The sequence below is a fragment of the Salvelinus alpinus genome, chromosome 5, assembly GCF_045679555.1.
Source record: "Salvelinus alpinus chromosome 5, SLU_Salpinus.1, whole genome shotgun sequence".
Classification (NCBI taxonomy): domain Eukaryota; kingdom Metazoa; phylum Chordata; class Actinopteri; order Salmoniformes; family Salmonidae; genus Salvelinus; species Salvelinus alpinus.
Genome location: NC_092090.1, coordinates 73,327,073 through 73,345,547, shown reverse-complemented (window position 1 = coordinate 73,345,547; position 18,475 = coordinate 73,327,073). Strand labels below are relative to the sequence as shown.

At 43.2% G+C, this 18,475-nt stretch overlaps 1 protein-coding gene across 3 annotated transcripts in view; it reads left to right on the top strand.

Moving 5' to 3' along the window:
• Positions 1-448: 448 nt before the first annotated feature.
• LOC139576748 (huntingtin-interacting protein 1-related protein-like) overlaps positions 449-18,475 on the top strand; it is a 36,681-nt gene continuing 18,654 nt past the window's right edge. For 2 of the 3 annotated variants that reach the window (XM_071403162.1, XM_071403161.1), the window contains exons 1-2: positions 449-830; positions 18,210-18,273. In XM_071403162.1, coding sequence (XP_071259263.1) covers positions 738-830; positions 18,210-18,273 — 157 coding nt within the window. In that variant the 5' untranslated portion in view covers positions 449-737. Of the gene's footprint in view, positions 831-14,471; positions 14,562-18,209; positions 18,274-18,475 lie in introns of those variants that run through there. The other variant, XM_071403163.1, reaches the window with a different exon arrangement.

Sequence of the window (18,475 nt, the reverse complement as noted above, 5' to 3'; positions counted from 1 at the left end):
GTCAACCTGATGTCATCCAACAGGCACCAACACACATCAACAAAACTCTCCAATCCATTAATACACACATGCACACTCACACGTGTGATTGACGATAATATATACATAAGGTTATCCTTGAAAGTTGGAGGGCGTGATGCAAAGTGCACATTGGATTCATGTGATACAGATCATCTAAACGTATCTCATAATAATGACTTACTATCTCATAATTATAACTTACTATCTCATAACACGTATTCTGATTTTTTTTTTGGGGGGGGGGGGGGAAAGGGCTTCCATGGGTCTGCTGATAAAACGCCAGCTATATCATCACAACAGCTCTGTAGTCTTATAATAACATTCCAGTTGTGAGGTGAATAAAAATAAACCCGTGCCATTTTAATAGCCTACTTCATGAGTGACGTAAACGGTCTCCCTGTAGCATGGGCTCCCCCCGTGATTCTATGTGCGAACTACTGTGGTATCCTCCGTAGACGACGATCCCCACGTAAAAAGAAACGTTACATTCATTTCGCTTCTACCTCATCTGGTTAAGGTTGCTGCCTCCAAATGTCACTCGCGGACGTCTAACGCCTGGAACCAGTTGTTTGTGCATTGCTTCTACCAAAAACTTGAAGGAGATAAATACTTTCACTGGTTTTATAACCGAACATTTTCCTCGAGTGGGAATTTGTTACAAACACTCCATATGTCGAATATCCTTTAAGAGTTTAACCGGCTTCCAAGACGCGAGGATGAATTCCATACGACGGGTGCCTTCAAGGGTGAAAACCAAAATGACAGAAACCAATTTAGGTGCGGAGAGGGAACATTTTGACAAGCAGCAGGTAAATATGAATAACCTTGTGATGGTGGATGCATTTGCCCAGCTCAGCTGTTTGTTTTGGCGCTTTTCGACAAACCAGTGTTTGAAATAGCATGTGAGGTCTTTAATTTCTCCAATGTTAATTTTATTTGCGCACAGGCAGGGTAGCGTGTTTCCCAAAACAGCGCTTGTGAACTGTATAACTGTAATATGATGCTCGAGAACGTTTTGACGCAAAATCTGCACCTGGTCCATCACACGAGTTGCTATTTTGGTAGGCCAGTGGCACCCCGCGTGGCGAATCATTATTCCCAACATAATTGAACGTTCTGTATGCCATTCAAGTAGCTGGTAGTGGTTGCTTGTGATGAATAATTGAGGTTGAGATGTAGGCATAATTCCTTTACATTGATCAGCCATGTCGCTATCGCAAAAATATATACGTCTCACTGTCCAGACATTTTAACTGTATCATTACCATCATCCAGAATTGATTGCCTAATCATCTATTTCCAAATAATTTATTAGGAAATTACACGATGTCGTGTTAATGACATCGTCAGTAGTAGACCTTTTTTTGTTGAAGTATTTTAGAATTTGTATTTGCTTTTATTTTCTTCAGTGTCATTTACTTACTATCAGGGATCTGATTGGCAATACAGTGTCTGCCTCTCAGGGAAGTCCTGGTTCTCAATACAAGGCCTATCATGTTAAGCTAATCATTCTTGTTTGGCTACCTTGTCCTGACTTTCCCCTTGCTCTTTTTCCTAAATCCGTTAATTGAGACTGTGGCAGCAGACCCAGAGCTATCCTTTATAGAGTGTATTGAAATAGTAGTGCAAACTAACTTTAGAAACAACTTCCTGTGGATGGTTTGCTGCATGGCAAATGCATCACCGAAGTTGAAATTACGTTGTAACCTGCTGGACTGCTCCATCTGGAATGACTGGACGTCCTGCAAATGCAAAACGGCAACAGCCTGTGTGACCCTGGCAAGAGAAATCTCTGCCATCTCCTTGTGCCTTTGTTACAGTACCCCATTTGAATATATTGGATTGATTTGCTGCAAAAATACAGAACCTATTAGTGTTGTCACACTTCCAGTATCAGAATACTAGGAAGTAAGGAAGCAAAGGAAACAACATGAAGCGGACAAAGTTTGAGGAAAACAGTTCTAATGTTGGAAAAAAACAGCCTTATGTTGTGACCCAGGGTCACATTTGTTTATTTTGCAAGCTAATGTACAATAATTTACAAAGTAGGTTTTAAAGAACTGTAGAGTTTAGTCTGCTTTGTTTTCTTTTTTGCCAAGGAAAATCTGGTTTCATAGTATCGCAATACTGGTTTCATGACAACACTAGAACCTATAGGCACACAAGGTCAGCCAGACAAAGTTAGGCAGTGATGATACTGAATCAATGAGGAAGAGAAAATACATTCCTTTGGCCTGCTAGATGGAAGGAGAGGGAGATTGTGTGGTCCCTTTGACTGCATTGTTGACTGGGTGTTTAAATTTGTCAAAGATTAGCACATCAGATCATGTAAGAGGCGCAGTCACATGCCCTTGGCACGTCTCTGTTCAGCGCTGCCATAGACATGAGATCCTGACATGTTACACCCAAACAGTGACTGGCTTTAGGTCTAGCCATTAGTCAGTAGGGTCCTATGAAATCCATTAGATTTCTTTTCCAAATTCTGTTTTTTTCCATTTAAATTCTTTCTGTGTTTTATGATTTATGCTAATTTTATCATCAGAAAGCGTGTCTAATAATGTGAATGAATAAAACGTTAACAATTTAATAAAATATAACCGTACAATTGTAATGATGCAACACAACATTGCGCTATTTTTTTAATCAAAGCAAGTGCTTCAATACAGAGTTCTACTAAGTGTCTCATTATAAATGAAAAAAAGTTATGCAAGAATCTAGGCAACAATGCAGCAAGCAATAGGCAAAACTAGAGTTATACTTATGTAAAAAAAACTAAACTTTGCATATATTGTTTTTTGTCAAATAAAGTGCTTCACATAAGTGTTTCATTATAAATACATTTAAAAAAAGATTCATGCAAGAATCTAGGCAATAATGCAGCAATAGGCAAAACCTATGGAACTAACTTATGAGCGCCTATGTCTGCCCATTGTAAGTTTTCCATCTATCACAGACATCTCCATTGAAGTACATGATTGTCAGCCTCTTTGTGTTGAGCTCGGTGAGTGCCTCTCGCTTGTCTGTGAGTAGAGTCTTGTATTTGCTGAAACTCCTCTCACAGTCGACTGAGCTGACTGGGAAGTAGATGTAGGGCACTGCCACGTTTGCAACTCTTGGGAATCTCGCACTCAGGCCCCTCCAGTAATCCGAAAGCTCCAAAGCAGGTGACACACAGTGCTGATAGGCAATCCATTCTTCACTGAGCTCTGTTGATGGGCTTGCCATGGGTTTCACTTGTGTGCAGGCTTCAATCTGCTTTTCCGTGGCTGGAGCCTGCCTAGGATCGAACACCGTAGCCAGCCTGTAGACCTCTCTGGCTGGATGTGTAGAATGCATCATGGAGCGGTCTTGGCGCCATACCCACATGTTTTTGCCGTTCCATTCACTAGGTAAGAGCCCAGATCCTCAATGACATTGTATGCAGACACTGCTGTGGGATGGTGGGTTCCTTCCAGGATTGACAGAGCTGTCATCAGTTTGACGCAGCCCTCCGAGATAAAGGTTAGCTTAACAGTGAGGGCCTGCACATTCTCCTCTGTTTCCAGCTGGCTGAGGATATTTGTGACTGCCTGGGTTGATTACTTTTCTGCCAACAAACTCTCTGTACAGATGAACATGCTCTGCATGGTACTTCACTGCCTCTAACCAGCTATTTAATCTGGAGCTCACTGCTTCAGGAGGAGCCTTGGCCTGCACAAACTCCTTCATAATGAGGAAGCTCACCTGTCTTCTCTTTGTGGCAGGCTTCTTGAAGAAGACAGATCTCATCCATGTCACAAGTGATGCAACTTCAGAAAAGTATTTGCAGTGCTGCCATGTCTCACCCTCCAGATTGATGACATGGTAGAGACAGGTTATATGGACACTGTTGGGCATCACTCCTTTCAGGCATTATCTGTGACCACTGCCCAGGCATCATTCAGGTTCAGATGGTTGCTGTGGAGGGAGGCTAGTACAGCTGGGAAAACGTTGAGTAGTTGCATCTGTCCATGAAAATGACATCCACCAGAAAGTACTGGTTTTCAACACCACAATGAAAGATCATTTGTTTTTCCTTATGTTTCAACTAAGTGTTCTTTAAATTTAAGTCTAAACGCAATATAGATACAGCGATAGTTGGCTAGATGGAGAGGCAGACAGCTGCTGACATTATGCATCGTTATATTTCACCACAATAGCTCGTCGTTTGGAATTTCACAATTTGCATGCGGACAATTCACATTGGAGTTCCAAATTGGTAACGAAATTACAAAAAATCAGTAATGGAATTACTGCAACTGAATTGGCTACAATGGGGAAATCATAATATTCACAATCCACAGTTGTGTCACTGTTTTCGTTTTCTTTTGTCTGGTGGTCAAAACGAGTTTTAAAACAGTCTGACTCTGGACATCTCACACACACACTCTTTCCATTTACTGTAACCAGTTTCTTGCTGTTTAAGTACTTACCTAGATGACTAACTTACCTCAGTTTGACCTGTTGCTTTTAAGTGCAACGCATCCTTGTTGCCAGTGTACAATTCCCTGGGTTGTCCAAGCATCTACGGGAAAATGAAGAAGCCAGGGGAGCTATGGTGGGGGTGGTTTGGTAAGGGTTATTATTATTATTTACAGCTGACATCATCAATTTTGGGTGGCACAGCATAGTTAGACACTTAGGGGAGTGAAAGCACAAACATCCGGTAGCATAGTCATGGTGCTGACACACAGGGCTAATGTGAACATTTTTGAGAGGTGGAGGAGGAGACTGGAATGACTGTAGTACCATTTTAAGGTAACACTGCAGTGGTAGTAGACTTCTGCCTCCCTTGAGTGGGTGTGGGAAAGACGGATCGCTTGGGATGTTTGGGTTCTATCAGAATCTCACAGGCTTGTTGTCCAGAAGAGGAAGTGTGTGTCTCCAGCACAGAACACTCCCCTTTATATCCAACCATTGTAGGATGGTTTGAAGCAATGGCAAGTCCTTGTTGCGTCACCTACAGTGCATTCGGAAAGTATTCAGACCCTTTGACTTTTTTCCACATTTGTTACATTATAGCATTATTCTAAAATTGATTATCTTTTTTCCCCTCATCAATCTACACAACCTGTTTTTCGCTTTATCATTATGGGGTATTTTTAGAAATTTTGGCAAATGTATTAAAAATAAACAGATACCTTATTTACATACAGTACCAGTCAAAAGTTTGGACACCTACTCATTCCAGGGTTTTACTTTATTTTTTACTATTTTCTACATTGTAGAATAATAGTGAAGACATCACAACTATTAAATAACACACGGAATCATATAGTAACCAAAAAAGTGTTAAACAAATCTATATATATTTATTTGAGATTCTTCAAAGTAGCCACCCTTTGCCTTCATGACAGCTTTGCACACTCTTGGCATTCTCTCAACCAGCTTCATGAGGTAGTCACCTGGAATGCATTTCAATTAACAGGTGTGCCTTGTTAAAAGTTAATTTGTGGAATTTCTTTCCTTAACCTCTCTGGGATAGGTGGGACGCAATCGTCCCACCTGGCCAATAGCCAGGGAAAATACAGAGCGCCATATTCAAATAAAATGATATATAATCAAACTTTCATTAAATCACACATGTAAGATACCAAATTAAAGCTACACTCGTTGTGAATCCAGCCAACATGTCCGATTTCAAAAAGGCTTTTCGGCGAAAGCATAAGATGCTATTATCTGATGATAGCACAACAGTAAACAGGTTCCAAGGTGGCTTAGCAGTTCAGACGTCTTTTTCCGTATTGTCGTGTCGTGTCCTGTATATATATATATTTACACCTTTTCTTCACATATCTTTAATTTATTTTATTATCCAAGAACTCAACTACAAAAGCTTTCCTGCAAAAGCTTTCCTGCAACCCGCTTCACCAATTACAATAAGTATTATTTACCTCAATCTGAAAATCCATCGTGGAAGATAGCCAGGGGCTAATTCAGAAGCTAGCCTGAAAGCTAACCAGAAGCTACTCCGATAGCTAGCCAGAAGCTAATCTGTAGCTGCCCCGAAATTAGCCGGTTTGCTGGCTAGCGTTGGTGTTTCAGCTGCCCACGTTTTGCGGTCATCAGCTATTCCTTTAGCTCGATAATCTACCGGCACTTTTGTGCAACGCGACTCGGACCGGAGCATTCCGGGACTTTTTTTCTCTCAGTTTCCCCGGATTCCAACCGCAGGCTCTGGACACTTGCACCTTGATTTCGCAGCTAGCTAGCTGCATACCGTGTGACTATTGGCTTACGTCGACCCCGGAGCAAACTCAAATCATGCTGGAGCTAGCCAGCTGAGGAGTTCCATCACCATCCGGACCCGTTTCTTTTGTTGCTGCTGCAGATACGGAACCCCACCGGGCCTTCACGACTGACTGCCGACGTTATCTGCCCGAGGGATTTATCCAACCGGCACCTCCGTCCCGACGTTACCTGAACGCTCATCTGAGGCCCGCTAATCGTTAGCTGTCTTATCGGCTGCTATCTGAACAAAACCCCACTACACGGAACCTACCGACGGAAACGCACGAGGTATCTACAAACAGACCTCCATCCTATGCTGCTACCGATAGCCATATACCCGGCCAGCTGTCTGGATCGCCACGACCCCAACCAACCTCTACTCACTGGACCCTTATTGATCACTCGATTAAGCATGCCTCTCCTTAATGTAAATATGCCTTGTCCATTGCTGTTCTGGTTAGTGTTTATTGGCTTATTTCACTGTAGAGATTCTAGCCCTGCTCTCTATACCATATCCAACCTCTCAGTTCCACCACCCACATATGCGATGACATCACCTGGTTTCAATGATGTTTCTAGAGACAAGATCTCTCTCATCATCACTCAATACCTAGGTTTACCTCCACTGTATTCACATCCTACCATACCTTTGTCTGTACATTATTCCTTTAAACTATTTTATCGCCCCCAGAAACTTCCTTTTACTCTCTGCTCTAGTAGCTCTAGGCGACCAATTCTCATAGCTTTTAGCCGTACCCTTATCGTACTTCTCCTCTGTTCCTCTGGTGATGTAGAGGTGAATCCAGGCCCTGCAGTACCTGGCTCCACTCCTATTCCCCAGGCGCTCTCTTTTGATGACTTCTGTAACCGTAATAGCCTTGGCTTCATGCATGTTAACATTAGAAGCCTCCTCCCTAAGTTTGTTTTGTTCACTGCTTTAGCACACTCTACCAACCCGGATGTTTTAGCCGTGTCTGAATCCTGGCTTAGAAAGACCACCAAAAATTCAGACATTTTTATCCCCAATTACAATATTTTCAGACAAGATAGAACGGCCAAAGGGGGCGGTGTTGCAATCTACTGCAAAGACTGCCTGCAGAGTTCTGTTATACTATCCAGGTCTGTTCCCAAACAATTTGAACTTCTACTTTTAAAAATCCACCTCTCTAAAAACAAGTCTCTCACCGTTGCCGCCTGCTATAGACCACCCTCTGCCCCCAGCTGTGCTCTGGACACTATATGTGAACTGATTGCCCCCCATCTATCTTCAGAGCTCGTGCTGCTAGGCGACCTAAATTTGAACATGCTCAACACCCCAGCCACCCTACAATCTAAGCTTGATGCCCTCAATCTCACACAAATTATCAATGAACCTACCAGGTACCACCCCAATTCCGTAAACACGGGTACCCTCATAGATATCATCCTAACAAACTTGCCCTCCAAATACACCTCTGCTGTTTTCAACCAAGATCTCAGCGATCACTGCCTCATTGCCTGCATCCGTAATGGGTCAGCGGTCAAACGACCTCCACTCATCACTGTCAAACGCTCCCTGAAACACTTCAGCGAGCAGGCCTTCCTAATCGACCTGGCCGGGGTATCCTGGAAGGATATTGATCTCATCCCGTCAGTAGAGGATGCCTGGTCATTTTTTTAAAAATGCCTTCCTCACCATCTTGAATAAGCATGCCCCATTCAAGAAATTTAGAACCAGGAACAGATATAGCCCTTGGTTCTCTCCTGACCTGACTGCCCTTAACCAACAGAAAAACATCCTATGGCGTTCTGCATTAGCATCGAACAGCCCCCGTGATATGCAACTTTTCAGGGAAGCCAGAAACCAATATACACAGGCAGTTAGAACAGCCAAGGCTAGCTTTTTCAAGCAGAAATTTGCTTCCTGCAACACAAATTCAAAAAAGTTCTGGGACACCGTAAAGTCCATGGAGAATAAGAACACCTCCTCCCAGCTTCCAACCGCTCTGAAGATAGGAAACACTGTCACCACCGACAAATCCACTATAATTGAGAATTTCAATAAGCATTTTTCTACGGCTGGCCATGCTTTCCACCTGGCTACCCCTTCCCCGGACAACAGCACTGCCCTCCCCTCTGCTACTCGCCCAAGCCTTCCCCATTTCTCTTTCTCCCAAATACAGTCAGCTGATGTTCTTAATGAGCTGCAAAATCTGGACCCTTACAAATCAGCCGGGCTAGATAATCTGGACCCTTTCTTTCTAAAACTATCTGCTGAAATTGTTGCCACCCCTATTACTAGCCTCTTCAACCTCTCTTTCGTGTCGTCTGAGATCCCCAAAGATTGGAAAGCAGCTGCGGTTATCCCCCTCTTCAAAGGGGGGGACACCCTTGACCCTAACTGCTACAGACCTATATCTATCCTACCCTGCCTTTCTAAGGTCTTCGAAAGCCAAGTCAACAAACAGATTACCGACCATTTCGAATCACACCACACCTTCTCCGCTATGCAATCTGGTTTCAGAGCTGGTCATGGGTGCACCTCAGCCACGCTCAAGGTCATAAACGATATCGTAACCGCCATCGATAGGAAACAATACTGTGCAGCCGTATTCATTGACCTGGCCAAGGCTTTTGACTCTGTCAATCACCACATCCTCATTGGCAGACTCGACAGCCTTGGTTTCTCTAATGATTGCCTCGCCTGGTTCACCAACTACTTCTCTGATAGAGTTCAGTGTGTCAAATCGGAGGGTCTGTTGTCCGGGCCTCTGGCAGTCTCTATGGGGGTGCCACAGGGTTCAATTCTTGGACCGACTCTCTTCTCTGTTTACATCAATGATGTCGCTCTTGCTGCTGGTGATTCTCTGATCCACCTCTACGCAGACGACACTATTCTGTATACTTCTGGCCCTTCTTTTGACACTGTGTTAACAACCCTCCAGGCGAGCTTCAATGCCATACAACTCTCCTTCCGTGGCCTCCAACTGCTCTTAAATACAAGTAAAACCAAATGCATGCTCTTCAACCGATCGCTGCCTGCTCCTGCCCGCCTGTCCAACATCACTACTTTGGACGGCTCTGACTTAGAATATGTGGACAACTACAAATACCTAGGTGTCTGGTTAGACTGTAAACTCTCCTTCCAGACCCACATCAAACATCTCCAATCCAAAGTCAAATCTAGAATTGGCTTCCTATTCCGCAACAAAGCATCCTTTACTCATGCTGCCAAACATACCCTTGTAAAACTGACCATCCTACCAATCCTCGACTTAGGTGATGTCATTTACAAAATAGCCTCCAAAACCCTACTCAATAAATTGGATGCAGTCTATCACAGTGCCATCCGTTTTGTCACCAAAGCCCCATATACTACCCACCACTGCGACCTGTACACTCTCGTTGGCTGGCCCTCGCTTCATACTCGTCGCCAAACCCACTGGTTCCAGGTCATCTACAAGACCCTGCTAGGTAAAGTCCCCCCTTATCTCAGCTCGCTGGTCACCATAGCAGCACCTACCTGTAGCACGCGCTCAAGCAGGTATATCTCTCTAGTCACCCCCAAAACCAATTCTTCCTTTGGACGCCTCTCCTTCCAGTTCTCTGCTGCCAATGACTGGAACGAACTACAAAAATCTCTGAAACTGGAAACACCTATCTCCCTCACTAGCTTTAAGCACCAGCTGTCAGAGCAGCTCATAGATTACTGCACCTGTACATAACCCATCTACAATTTAGCCCAAACAACTACCTCTTTACCTACTGTATTTATTTATTAATTTATTTTGCTCCTTTGCACCCCATTATTTCTGTCTCTACTTTGCACTTTCTTCCAATGCAAACCAACCATTCCAGTGTTTTTTTATTTTTTATTTTACTTGCTGTGTTGTACTCACTTCGCCTCCATGGCCTTTTTATATTTTTATTTATTTATACATATATCTGTTTGCCTTCACCTCCCTTATCTCACCTCACTTGCTCACATTGTATATAGACTTATTTTTTTTCACTGTATTATTGACTATATGTTTGTTTTTACTCCATGTGTAACTATGTGTTGTTGTATGTGTCGAACTGCTTTGCTTTATCTTGGCCAGGTCGCAATTGTAAATGAGAACGTGTTCTCAATTTGCCTACCTGGTTAAATAAAGGTTAAATAAAAAAAATTTAAAAAATAAAAAAATAATAATAAATAAACAAAGAGAGTAGCATATTTCAACACTGCAGGCACGACACAACGCAGAAATAAAAATATAATTAATGCCTTACCTTTGACGAAATTCTTTTGTTGGCACTCCAATATGTCCCATAAACATCACAAATGGTCCTTTTATTCGATTAATTCCATCGATATATATCCAAAATGTCAATTTATTTGGCGCGTTTCATCCAGAAAAACACAGCTTCCAACTTGCGCAACGTCACTACAAAATATATCAAAAGTTACATGTAAACTTTACCAAAACATTTCAAACTACTTTTGTAATACAACGTTAAGTATTTTTAAACGTTAATAATCGATCAATTTGAAGACGGGATGATCTGTGTTCAATACAAAAAGAAAACAAACTGACGTAACTTTTTTGGTAATGTGCCTCTCTCAAACAATTTACTTCAAGTGAACCTCGTTTACGATGGCCGTACTTCTTCATTACACAAAGGAATAACCTCAACCAATTTTCAAAGACTGGTGACATCCAGTGGAAGCGGTAGGAACTGCAAACAAGTCCCTTAAATCTGGTGTCCCAATGAAAACTCATTGAAAAGACAGTGACCCCCAAAAAATAAAAATTCTGAATGGTTTGTCCTCGGGGTTTTGCCTGCTACATAAGTTCTGTAATACTCAGACATCATTCAAACAGTTTTAGAAACTTCAGAGTGTTTCCTATCCAAATCTACTAATAATATGCATATCTTATATTCTGGGGAGGAGTAGCAGGCAGTTGAATTTGGGCATGCTATTCATCCAAAAGTGAAAATGCTGCCCCCTACCCCGAAGAAGTTAATGCGTTTGAGCCAGTCAGTTGTGTTGTGACATGGTAGGGGTGGTATACAGAAAATAGTCCATATTATGGCAAGAACAGCTCAAATTAGCAAATAGAAACGACAGGCCATTACTTTAATGCGGGAAATGTCAACAACTTTGTTTCTTCAAGTGCAGTCGCAAAAACCATCAAGCGCTGTGATGAAACTGGCTCTCGTGAGGACGGTCACAGGAAAGGAAGACCCAGAGTTACTTCTGCTGCAGAGGATAAGTTCATTAGAGTTAACTGCACCTCCGATTGCAGCCCAAATAAATGCTTCAGAGTTCAATAACAGACACATCTCAACATCAACTGTTCAAAGTAGACTGCGTGAATCAGGCCTTCATGGTCGAATTGGTGCAAAGACACCACTATTAAAGGACACCAATAATAAGAAGAGACTTGGTTGGGCCAACACAAGCAATGAACATTAGACCGGTGAAAATCTGTCCTTTTGGTCTGAGTCCAAATTTGAGATTTTTGGTTGCAACCGCCGTGTCTTTGTGAGACGCAGAGTAGGTGAACGTGTGATCGCCACGTGTGGTTCCCAACGTGAAGCATGGAGGTGTGGGGCTGGTGACACTGTTGTGATTTATTTAGAATTCAAGGCACACTAAACCAGCATGGCTCCACAGCATTCTGCAGCGATACGCCATTCCACCTGGTTTGTGCTTAGTGGGACTATCATTTGTTTTTCAACAGGACAATGACCCAACACACCTCCAGGCTGTGTAAGGGCTATTTGACCAAGAGGGAGAGTGATGGAGTGCTGCTTCAGATGACCTGGCCTCCACAATCACCCAACCTCAACCCAATTGAGATGATTTGGAATGAGTTGGACTGCAGAGTGAAGGAAAAGCAGCCAACAAGTGCTCAGTATGTGGGAACTCTGTTGGAGAGACTGTTGGAAAAGCATTCCTGGTGAAGCTGGTTGAGAGTGCCAAGTGTGCAAAGCGCTATCAAGGCAAAGGGTGGCTACTTTGAAAAATATTAAATATTTGTTTAACAATTTTAGTTACTACATGATTCCATATGTGTTTTGATGTCTTCACTATTATAATTCTACAATGTAGAAAATAGTAAAAATAAAGAAACCCTTGAATGAGTTGGTGTGTCAACTTTTGACTGGTACTGTAAGTATTCAGACCCTTTGCTATGATACTCAATTGAGCTCAGGTGCATCCTGTTTCCATTGATTGTCCTTGATGTTTCTACAACTTGATTGGAGTCCACTTGTGGTAAATTCAAATGATTGGACATGATTTGGAAAGGCACACCTGTCTATATAACATCCCACAATTGACAGTACATGTCAGAGCTCCTAGACAGGATTGTGTCGAGGCACAGATCTGGGGAAGGTTACCAAAGAATGTCTGCAGCTTTGAAGGTCCCCAAGAACACAGTGGCCTCCATCCTTCTTAAATGGAAGAAGTTTGGAACCACCATGACTCTTCTAGAGCTGGCCGCCCGCCAAACTGAGCAATCGGGGGAGAAGGGCCTTGGTCAGGGAGGTGACAGAGCTCCAGAGTTCCTCTGTGGAGATGGGAGAACCTTCCAGAAGGATAACCATCTCTGCAGCTCTCCACCAATCAGGCCTTTATGGTAGAGTGGCCAAACAGAAGCCACTCCTCAGTAAAAGGCACATGACAGCCTGCTTGGAGTTTGCCAAAAGGCACCTAAAGACTCTCAGACCATGAGAAACAAGATTCTCCGGTCTGATGAAATCAAGATTGAAGTCTTTGGCCTGAATGCCAAGCGTCACGTCTGGAGGAAATCTGGCACCATCCCTACGGTGAAGCATGGTGGTGGCAGCATCATGCTTGGGGATGTTTTTCAGCGGCAAGGAATGGGAGACTAGTCAGGATCGAGGGAAAGATGAATGGAGAAAGTACAGAGAACCTTGATGAAAACCTGCTCAGGACCTCAGTGGGGAGAACGTACACCTTCCAACAAGACAACAACACTAAGCTCACAGCCAAGACAACGCAGGAGTGGCTTCGGGACAAGTATCTGAATGTCCTTGAGTGGCCCAGATCGAACATCTCTGGCGAGACCTGAAAATAGTTGTGCAGAAAATCTCCCCATCCAACCTGACAGAGCTTGAGGATCTGCAGAGAGAATGGGAGAAACTCCCCAAATACAGGTGTGCCAAGCTTGTAGTGTCATACCTAAGACGACTTGAGGCTGTAAACGCTGCCAAAGGTGCTTCAACAAAGTACTGAGTAAAGGGTTTGAATACTTATGTAAATGTGATATTTCAGCTTTTTATTTTTAATACATTTGCAGACATTTCCAAACACTTTTTTGCTTTGTCATTATGGGGTATTGTGTGTAGATAATGGGGGAAACAATTTAATATATATAAAAAAAAGGAAAAAAAAGTCTAACATAATACAATTTGGAAAAAGTCAAGGGGTCTGAATACTTTCTGAATGCACTGTATATCTGTGTAGGATGTCTCGCTTAGGAGAAGAAGCAGCAGGGGTGAGGACAGAATAGTTTAATCAAAGGCCAGTCTAGGGCTCAGATTTCTGTCTGTATCATTGCTGTAAGAGACTGAGCCAGCAATTGTTGTGCTGTCTGGGAGACAAAATACAAGAAAGCAGGAGTCAAGGAGAAATGTAACACATGGCCATTTACATAATGGTCATGAAAGGCTGTTTTATGAAAACAGCTAGTATTTGATGTTGGGATAATGATAATTGAAACTGACTTGTTGAAATTAAATGTTTTTTTTGTTTATTTAACCTTTTATTTAACTAGGCAAGTCAGTTAAGAACAAATTCTTATTTACAATGACGCTGGGCCAATTGTGCACCGCCCTATGGGAATCCAAATCACGGCCGGTTGTGATACAGCCTGGATTCGAACCAGGGTGTCTGTAGTGACGCCTCTAGCACAGATGCAGTGCATTAGACTGCTGCTCCACTCTTCTCAACACTCCCAGTGAATTAGTGCTAGACTAGTTAATGCTCACATAACCAGACAGTCTGTTCAGCCTCATTAGCAGTGTGTTTACACTAGTTTATTAACAGCATTAATAGTGGCAGCCGTGCAGTGCTTGGATCTGTGTCTGACCTTGACAGCCAGAGCCGCAGCAGCAGTCTGTTGAATTAAGCTGATAAGAAATGCAATACCTAGAGTCGATGCAGGGCACCTGACTGCCCAGTGTGGAGTAGACTAGAGGTGTTGCTGCTGTCTCCACTAGCTATAGTCCTCCTGTCAGGGATGTCTAAGCACATAGACACACTGCTGCTTAAAGGCAAGAAGGGAGAAGATGAAAAGGTAAGAAGGGAGTGATCGGGGATGGGAGGGGTGAAAGCGGAGTGTGTGTGTGTGGCGAGTTTCTGGTGATGAATCTTCCGACTGGCCTCAGGGATTAGGCTGGGATCATCTCTCCCTCAATCCCTCTCACTACTTCTCCCTCTATTGGGGGATTTTAGACATGTTTGGGACCAGGTTCAATGTTATGGTGTCAGACTGTCTCTGGCCTACATAGATCACAGTTGACCAGCTTCTCCTGTTTCCAACCAGATTAATGTAAACTTTTCTGACCTTATGGCATTGCTGTTGAATGTTTTAATGATGTTTGTTTCTTTGTATGAATGAGTGGGGGATGGGGTAGGTCTTTTGTTGGTTTGTGACATTGCCAATCTCCAATTCTAGATTTCAAGCAGTTCTGTAAATTGCATTGCTCACACTTCACTGCATTATGCACTGTATGCAGTTTCTGATAAGGTTAGTGTAACAAGGATCTCCCTTCCTCCCCCTTCCCCCTCGTGTCCTTTCGCCCTCACACTCCCTATCTTTTTCACTCACACTCTCTCTGTCCCCCTCTACTTCCCTCCCTCCCCCTCTACTTCTCCCTCTCCTCTCTGAGTGACAGTTAGTCTGAATGTATTAGGGAGCCTCCCTGCAGCCATGCTGCTCCATGGCTATCTGTCAAGGCCTCTGTGCCAGAGCGTGGCCTCCCTCAACCCGATCTTCTACCCCAGCTGACGGGTCTTCCTCCTCCCACAAACCCCTCATTGTCATGCACCCCTCCAGACCACCACTTGCTCTGGACCCCTATAAGCCAGGGGGCTAGCTAGCACTAGCAGTAGCCTCACAAGGAGGGGTCCACATTAACCAAGACTCTGTCTCTTTCTCTCCTTCCAACTCTCCCCTTAGGCGCACAGTAGCCCCCCTGTGCTTTGTTTAGTGACTGTATGTTTTGGAGGAGGTTGGTGGGTTGTGGTCTGTTGCGTTTCACGAACTAAATTAGGTCTTTATGCATTTCTGGGATTGCTGGCAAATTTTGCCAGGCCTGCCTTGAATTCCGGGTGCGGAGATTGTGTTCCTCCTCCCCTATGTGTATGATAAGATGTGTGCATTCTAGAGTGAGGGAATTAACTGTGTGACTGTGTATACAGCAAGTTGGTAAAGGAAATGTGTAAGTCTGTGTGAGCCTGTTTGTGGGATTATTTTGCGATTGAGTGACTCAGTGGGGCAGAATGTATGCGTGTGTGAGTACAGACTTACATTTTCCGCTGCTCGGTGTAACATACCATTGTCTCTTCTGTCGGGGTGGTGGTTTAGGACTTGTGGGTTATTGAAGGCCATGACAGTACCAGAGAATCCGCATAAATGAACCATAACAGCTCATGCATGTCACTCCAAGCTGGATTAGTCAGTTGGTTATGTAATGAATTTAAATTAAATAGAACAGCAGGCTGTGAGTGAACAGGGGATCCAGAGCTCTGAACGTCTTGTCCTTTTCACTTGATGTGTATTCATTCAGGGCCGCAGTGAGTGGGTGGTGACCTCAGAATGAGTTTCTATTGGCCAATGCTTCTGTGTTCTTGTGTGAGGAATGCTTTGTTAGTCCATTGTTCAGTGCTGTTGCTCCTCCCTTCACTCAAGTCTGGAGTCAGAATTTGGACATGTGCTACAGAATTATGTGTTACCCATATTTCCCTCATTTATTAATTGAAATCGGTAGAGCTTGTCTTCAGTGGGTCCATATGGGTCAGTCAGAAAATAGCTTGTTCTCTGCATGTTCATAACTGTTGAAGATGCATTACGGATCTTATGTTGGGACAAGCTAGACTAAGGGTGACTGGCTGAAAAGACACTGGTATTTGTATCAGATGTCACAATATGCTTGTCATGTTTGGGATTCAGAGTATTCCCCTTATCTTCTGGTGTTACTAACTAAGCCTTTATCAATGACTGGGCAACCCCATGTACTGTACAAGCACCAGTGGAGGCTCCTCAGAGGAGGAAGGGGAGGACCATCCTCCTGTGAATTTAATAAAAATTAAGAAGTTGTCCTTTCTAGATAACTAGACAAAATATATTCGTCGCCAAATAATTGATTAAAACACAGTTTTGCAATGAAGGTCTACAGTAGCCTCAACAGTACTCTGTAGGGTAGTGCCATGGTGGAGCCCGAGGACAGCTAGCTTGACTTCATTACAAAACCTAGGAGGCTCATGGTTCTCACCCCCTTCCTTCCATAGACTTACACAGTAATTATGACAACTTCTGGAGGACATCCTCCAACCTATCAGAGCTCATGCAGCATGAACTGACATGTTGTCCACCCAATCAAAGTATCAGAGAATTAATCTAGTACTGAAAGCATGAGCTACAGCTAGCTAGCACTGCAGTGCATAACATGTGCTGAGTAGTTGACTCAAAGAGAAAGACAACAGTTTGAGACGGGGGCAGAGAGATTTCTCAACAAAAAAAAACGTTTGGTTCACTTACTTAGCTAGCTCCTTTCGCCTACTCGAACAGAGGATGCTATGTTAGCTAGCTGGGTATGACTATCCAACACTGGAACTCTTCCAAGTCAAGGTAAACTTTTTTTCTTTTGGTTTTACTAATTTGTCACTGGGCCTGCTCGTGAAAAGGGAGATAGGAAAAGAGCACGTAGATGCGAGAAGGAAAACAAGGTGTTTTGTATGTGGCTATGAAAGTGAACTGTTTGCGTGTGATCAGGGGTGTATTCATTCTGCCGATTCTGTTGAAAAACATTTCTTAAACAGAAGGAAACTGGGATAAATACCTGAATTTTCCAATAAAAACGGTTTGCAACTGTTGGACTACTGAGTACACCCTAGGTCACCTAGATGCAGGCAAGAGTGTGCAAGGTGGTATTGAATGTGTCACTGTATATGGAAAATTTGAGTATCATGTAGTAGCCTAAACCTATTGATATTAAACTGGGTGAATGGAATTTGAATGACAGTCATCCAATATGCTGTAATAGAAATAAGGCCATGCTCATTAATTAAAAAACTCCTCCCTCAGCTTAAACGTCACCGATCGCCACTGAAACGCGTACGCTTTGAGGAAAGTGTTGAGACCTAGCTCTGACTATCTGCTTCTCTCACTTCCTCTCTCCATTCACTCAGACTAGTTCTACCTGTTGGCCAAGATGCCTGAGAAGCCAGGACAGAAAATAAAATTACAAAACTAAATAAAAAGTTGGTCACAACATTTTTGGGGGGGACACACCCAAGTATATAGAACAGATATACTAGTGGCTTTTTCAGTCCCCATTACTTACGGTAGCCTAAAACAACCAGATGATTGAGAGATTATTAACTTTTATTACAAAATCCTCTGTAATAAGCATTAGTGCAATGACTGGAAGTCTATGGGTATCTACTAGCATGCTAGCAGATAGCTATAAACTTCCAGTCATTGTGCTAAAGCTAGTTAGCATTGGACTCGCGAAACTATTTCTAACTTCCTTCCTTCATATTGGACACAGAAGCATATAAATGGTATCCACGAGTTCACCTGACTCTGGGGAAGTAGATAAATGGCCTCATTGCCAAAATCCTGAGTATCCCTTTAAAATATGCTTTGTCACTGAGTGGTAGTTCAGTAGCCATAGTAACTGATGGCCTCAACCCGTCCTTTCTCTCCTCTCTCTTTCAGCTCAGCAGCATCAGCAAAGCCATCAACTCCAACGAGGCGCCTGTGAAAGAGAAACATGCACGCCGTATCCTTCAATATAACACCAAACTGGGAACAGTAAACCTTTTTTGCTATTATGTGCTCCAAACTTTGTATGCCTGATAACCCACTGTGCCGAATAACTGGGCTGTTTTTAACCACTGGGGAGTTACACTGTTGAACCCCAACCCTGTTTGATATACTGTACAATGTAATCATGTGTTCTGTAAAGGTAATTGGTTTTTAGA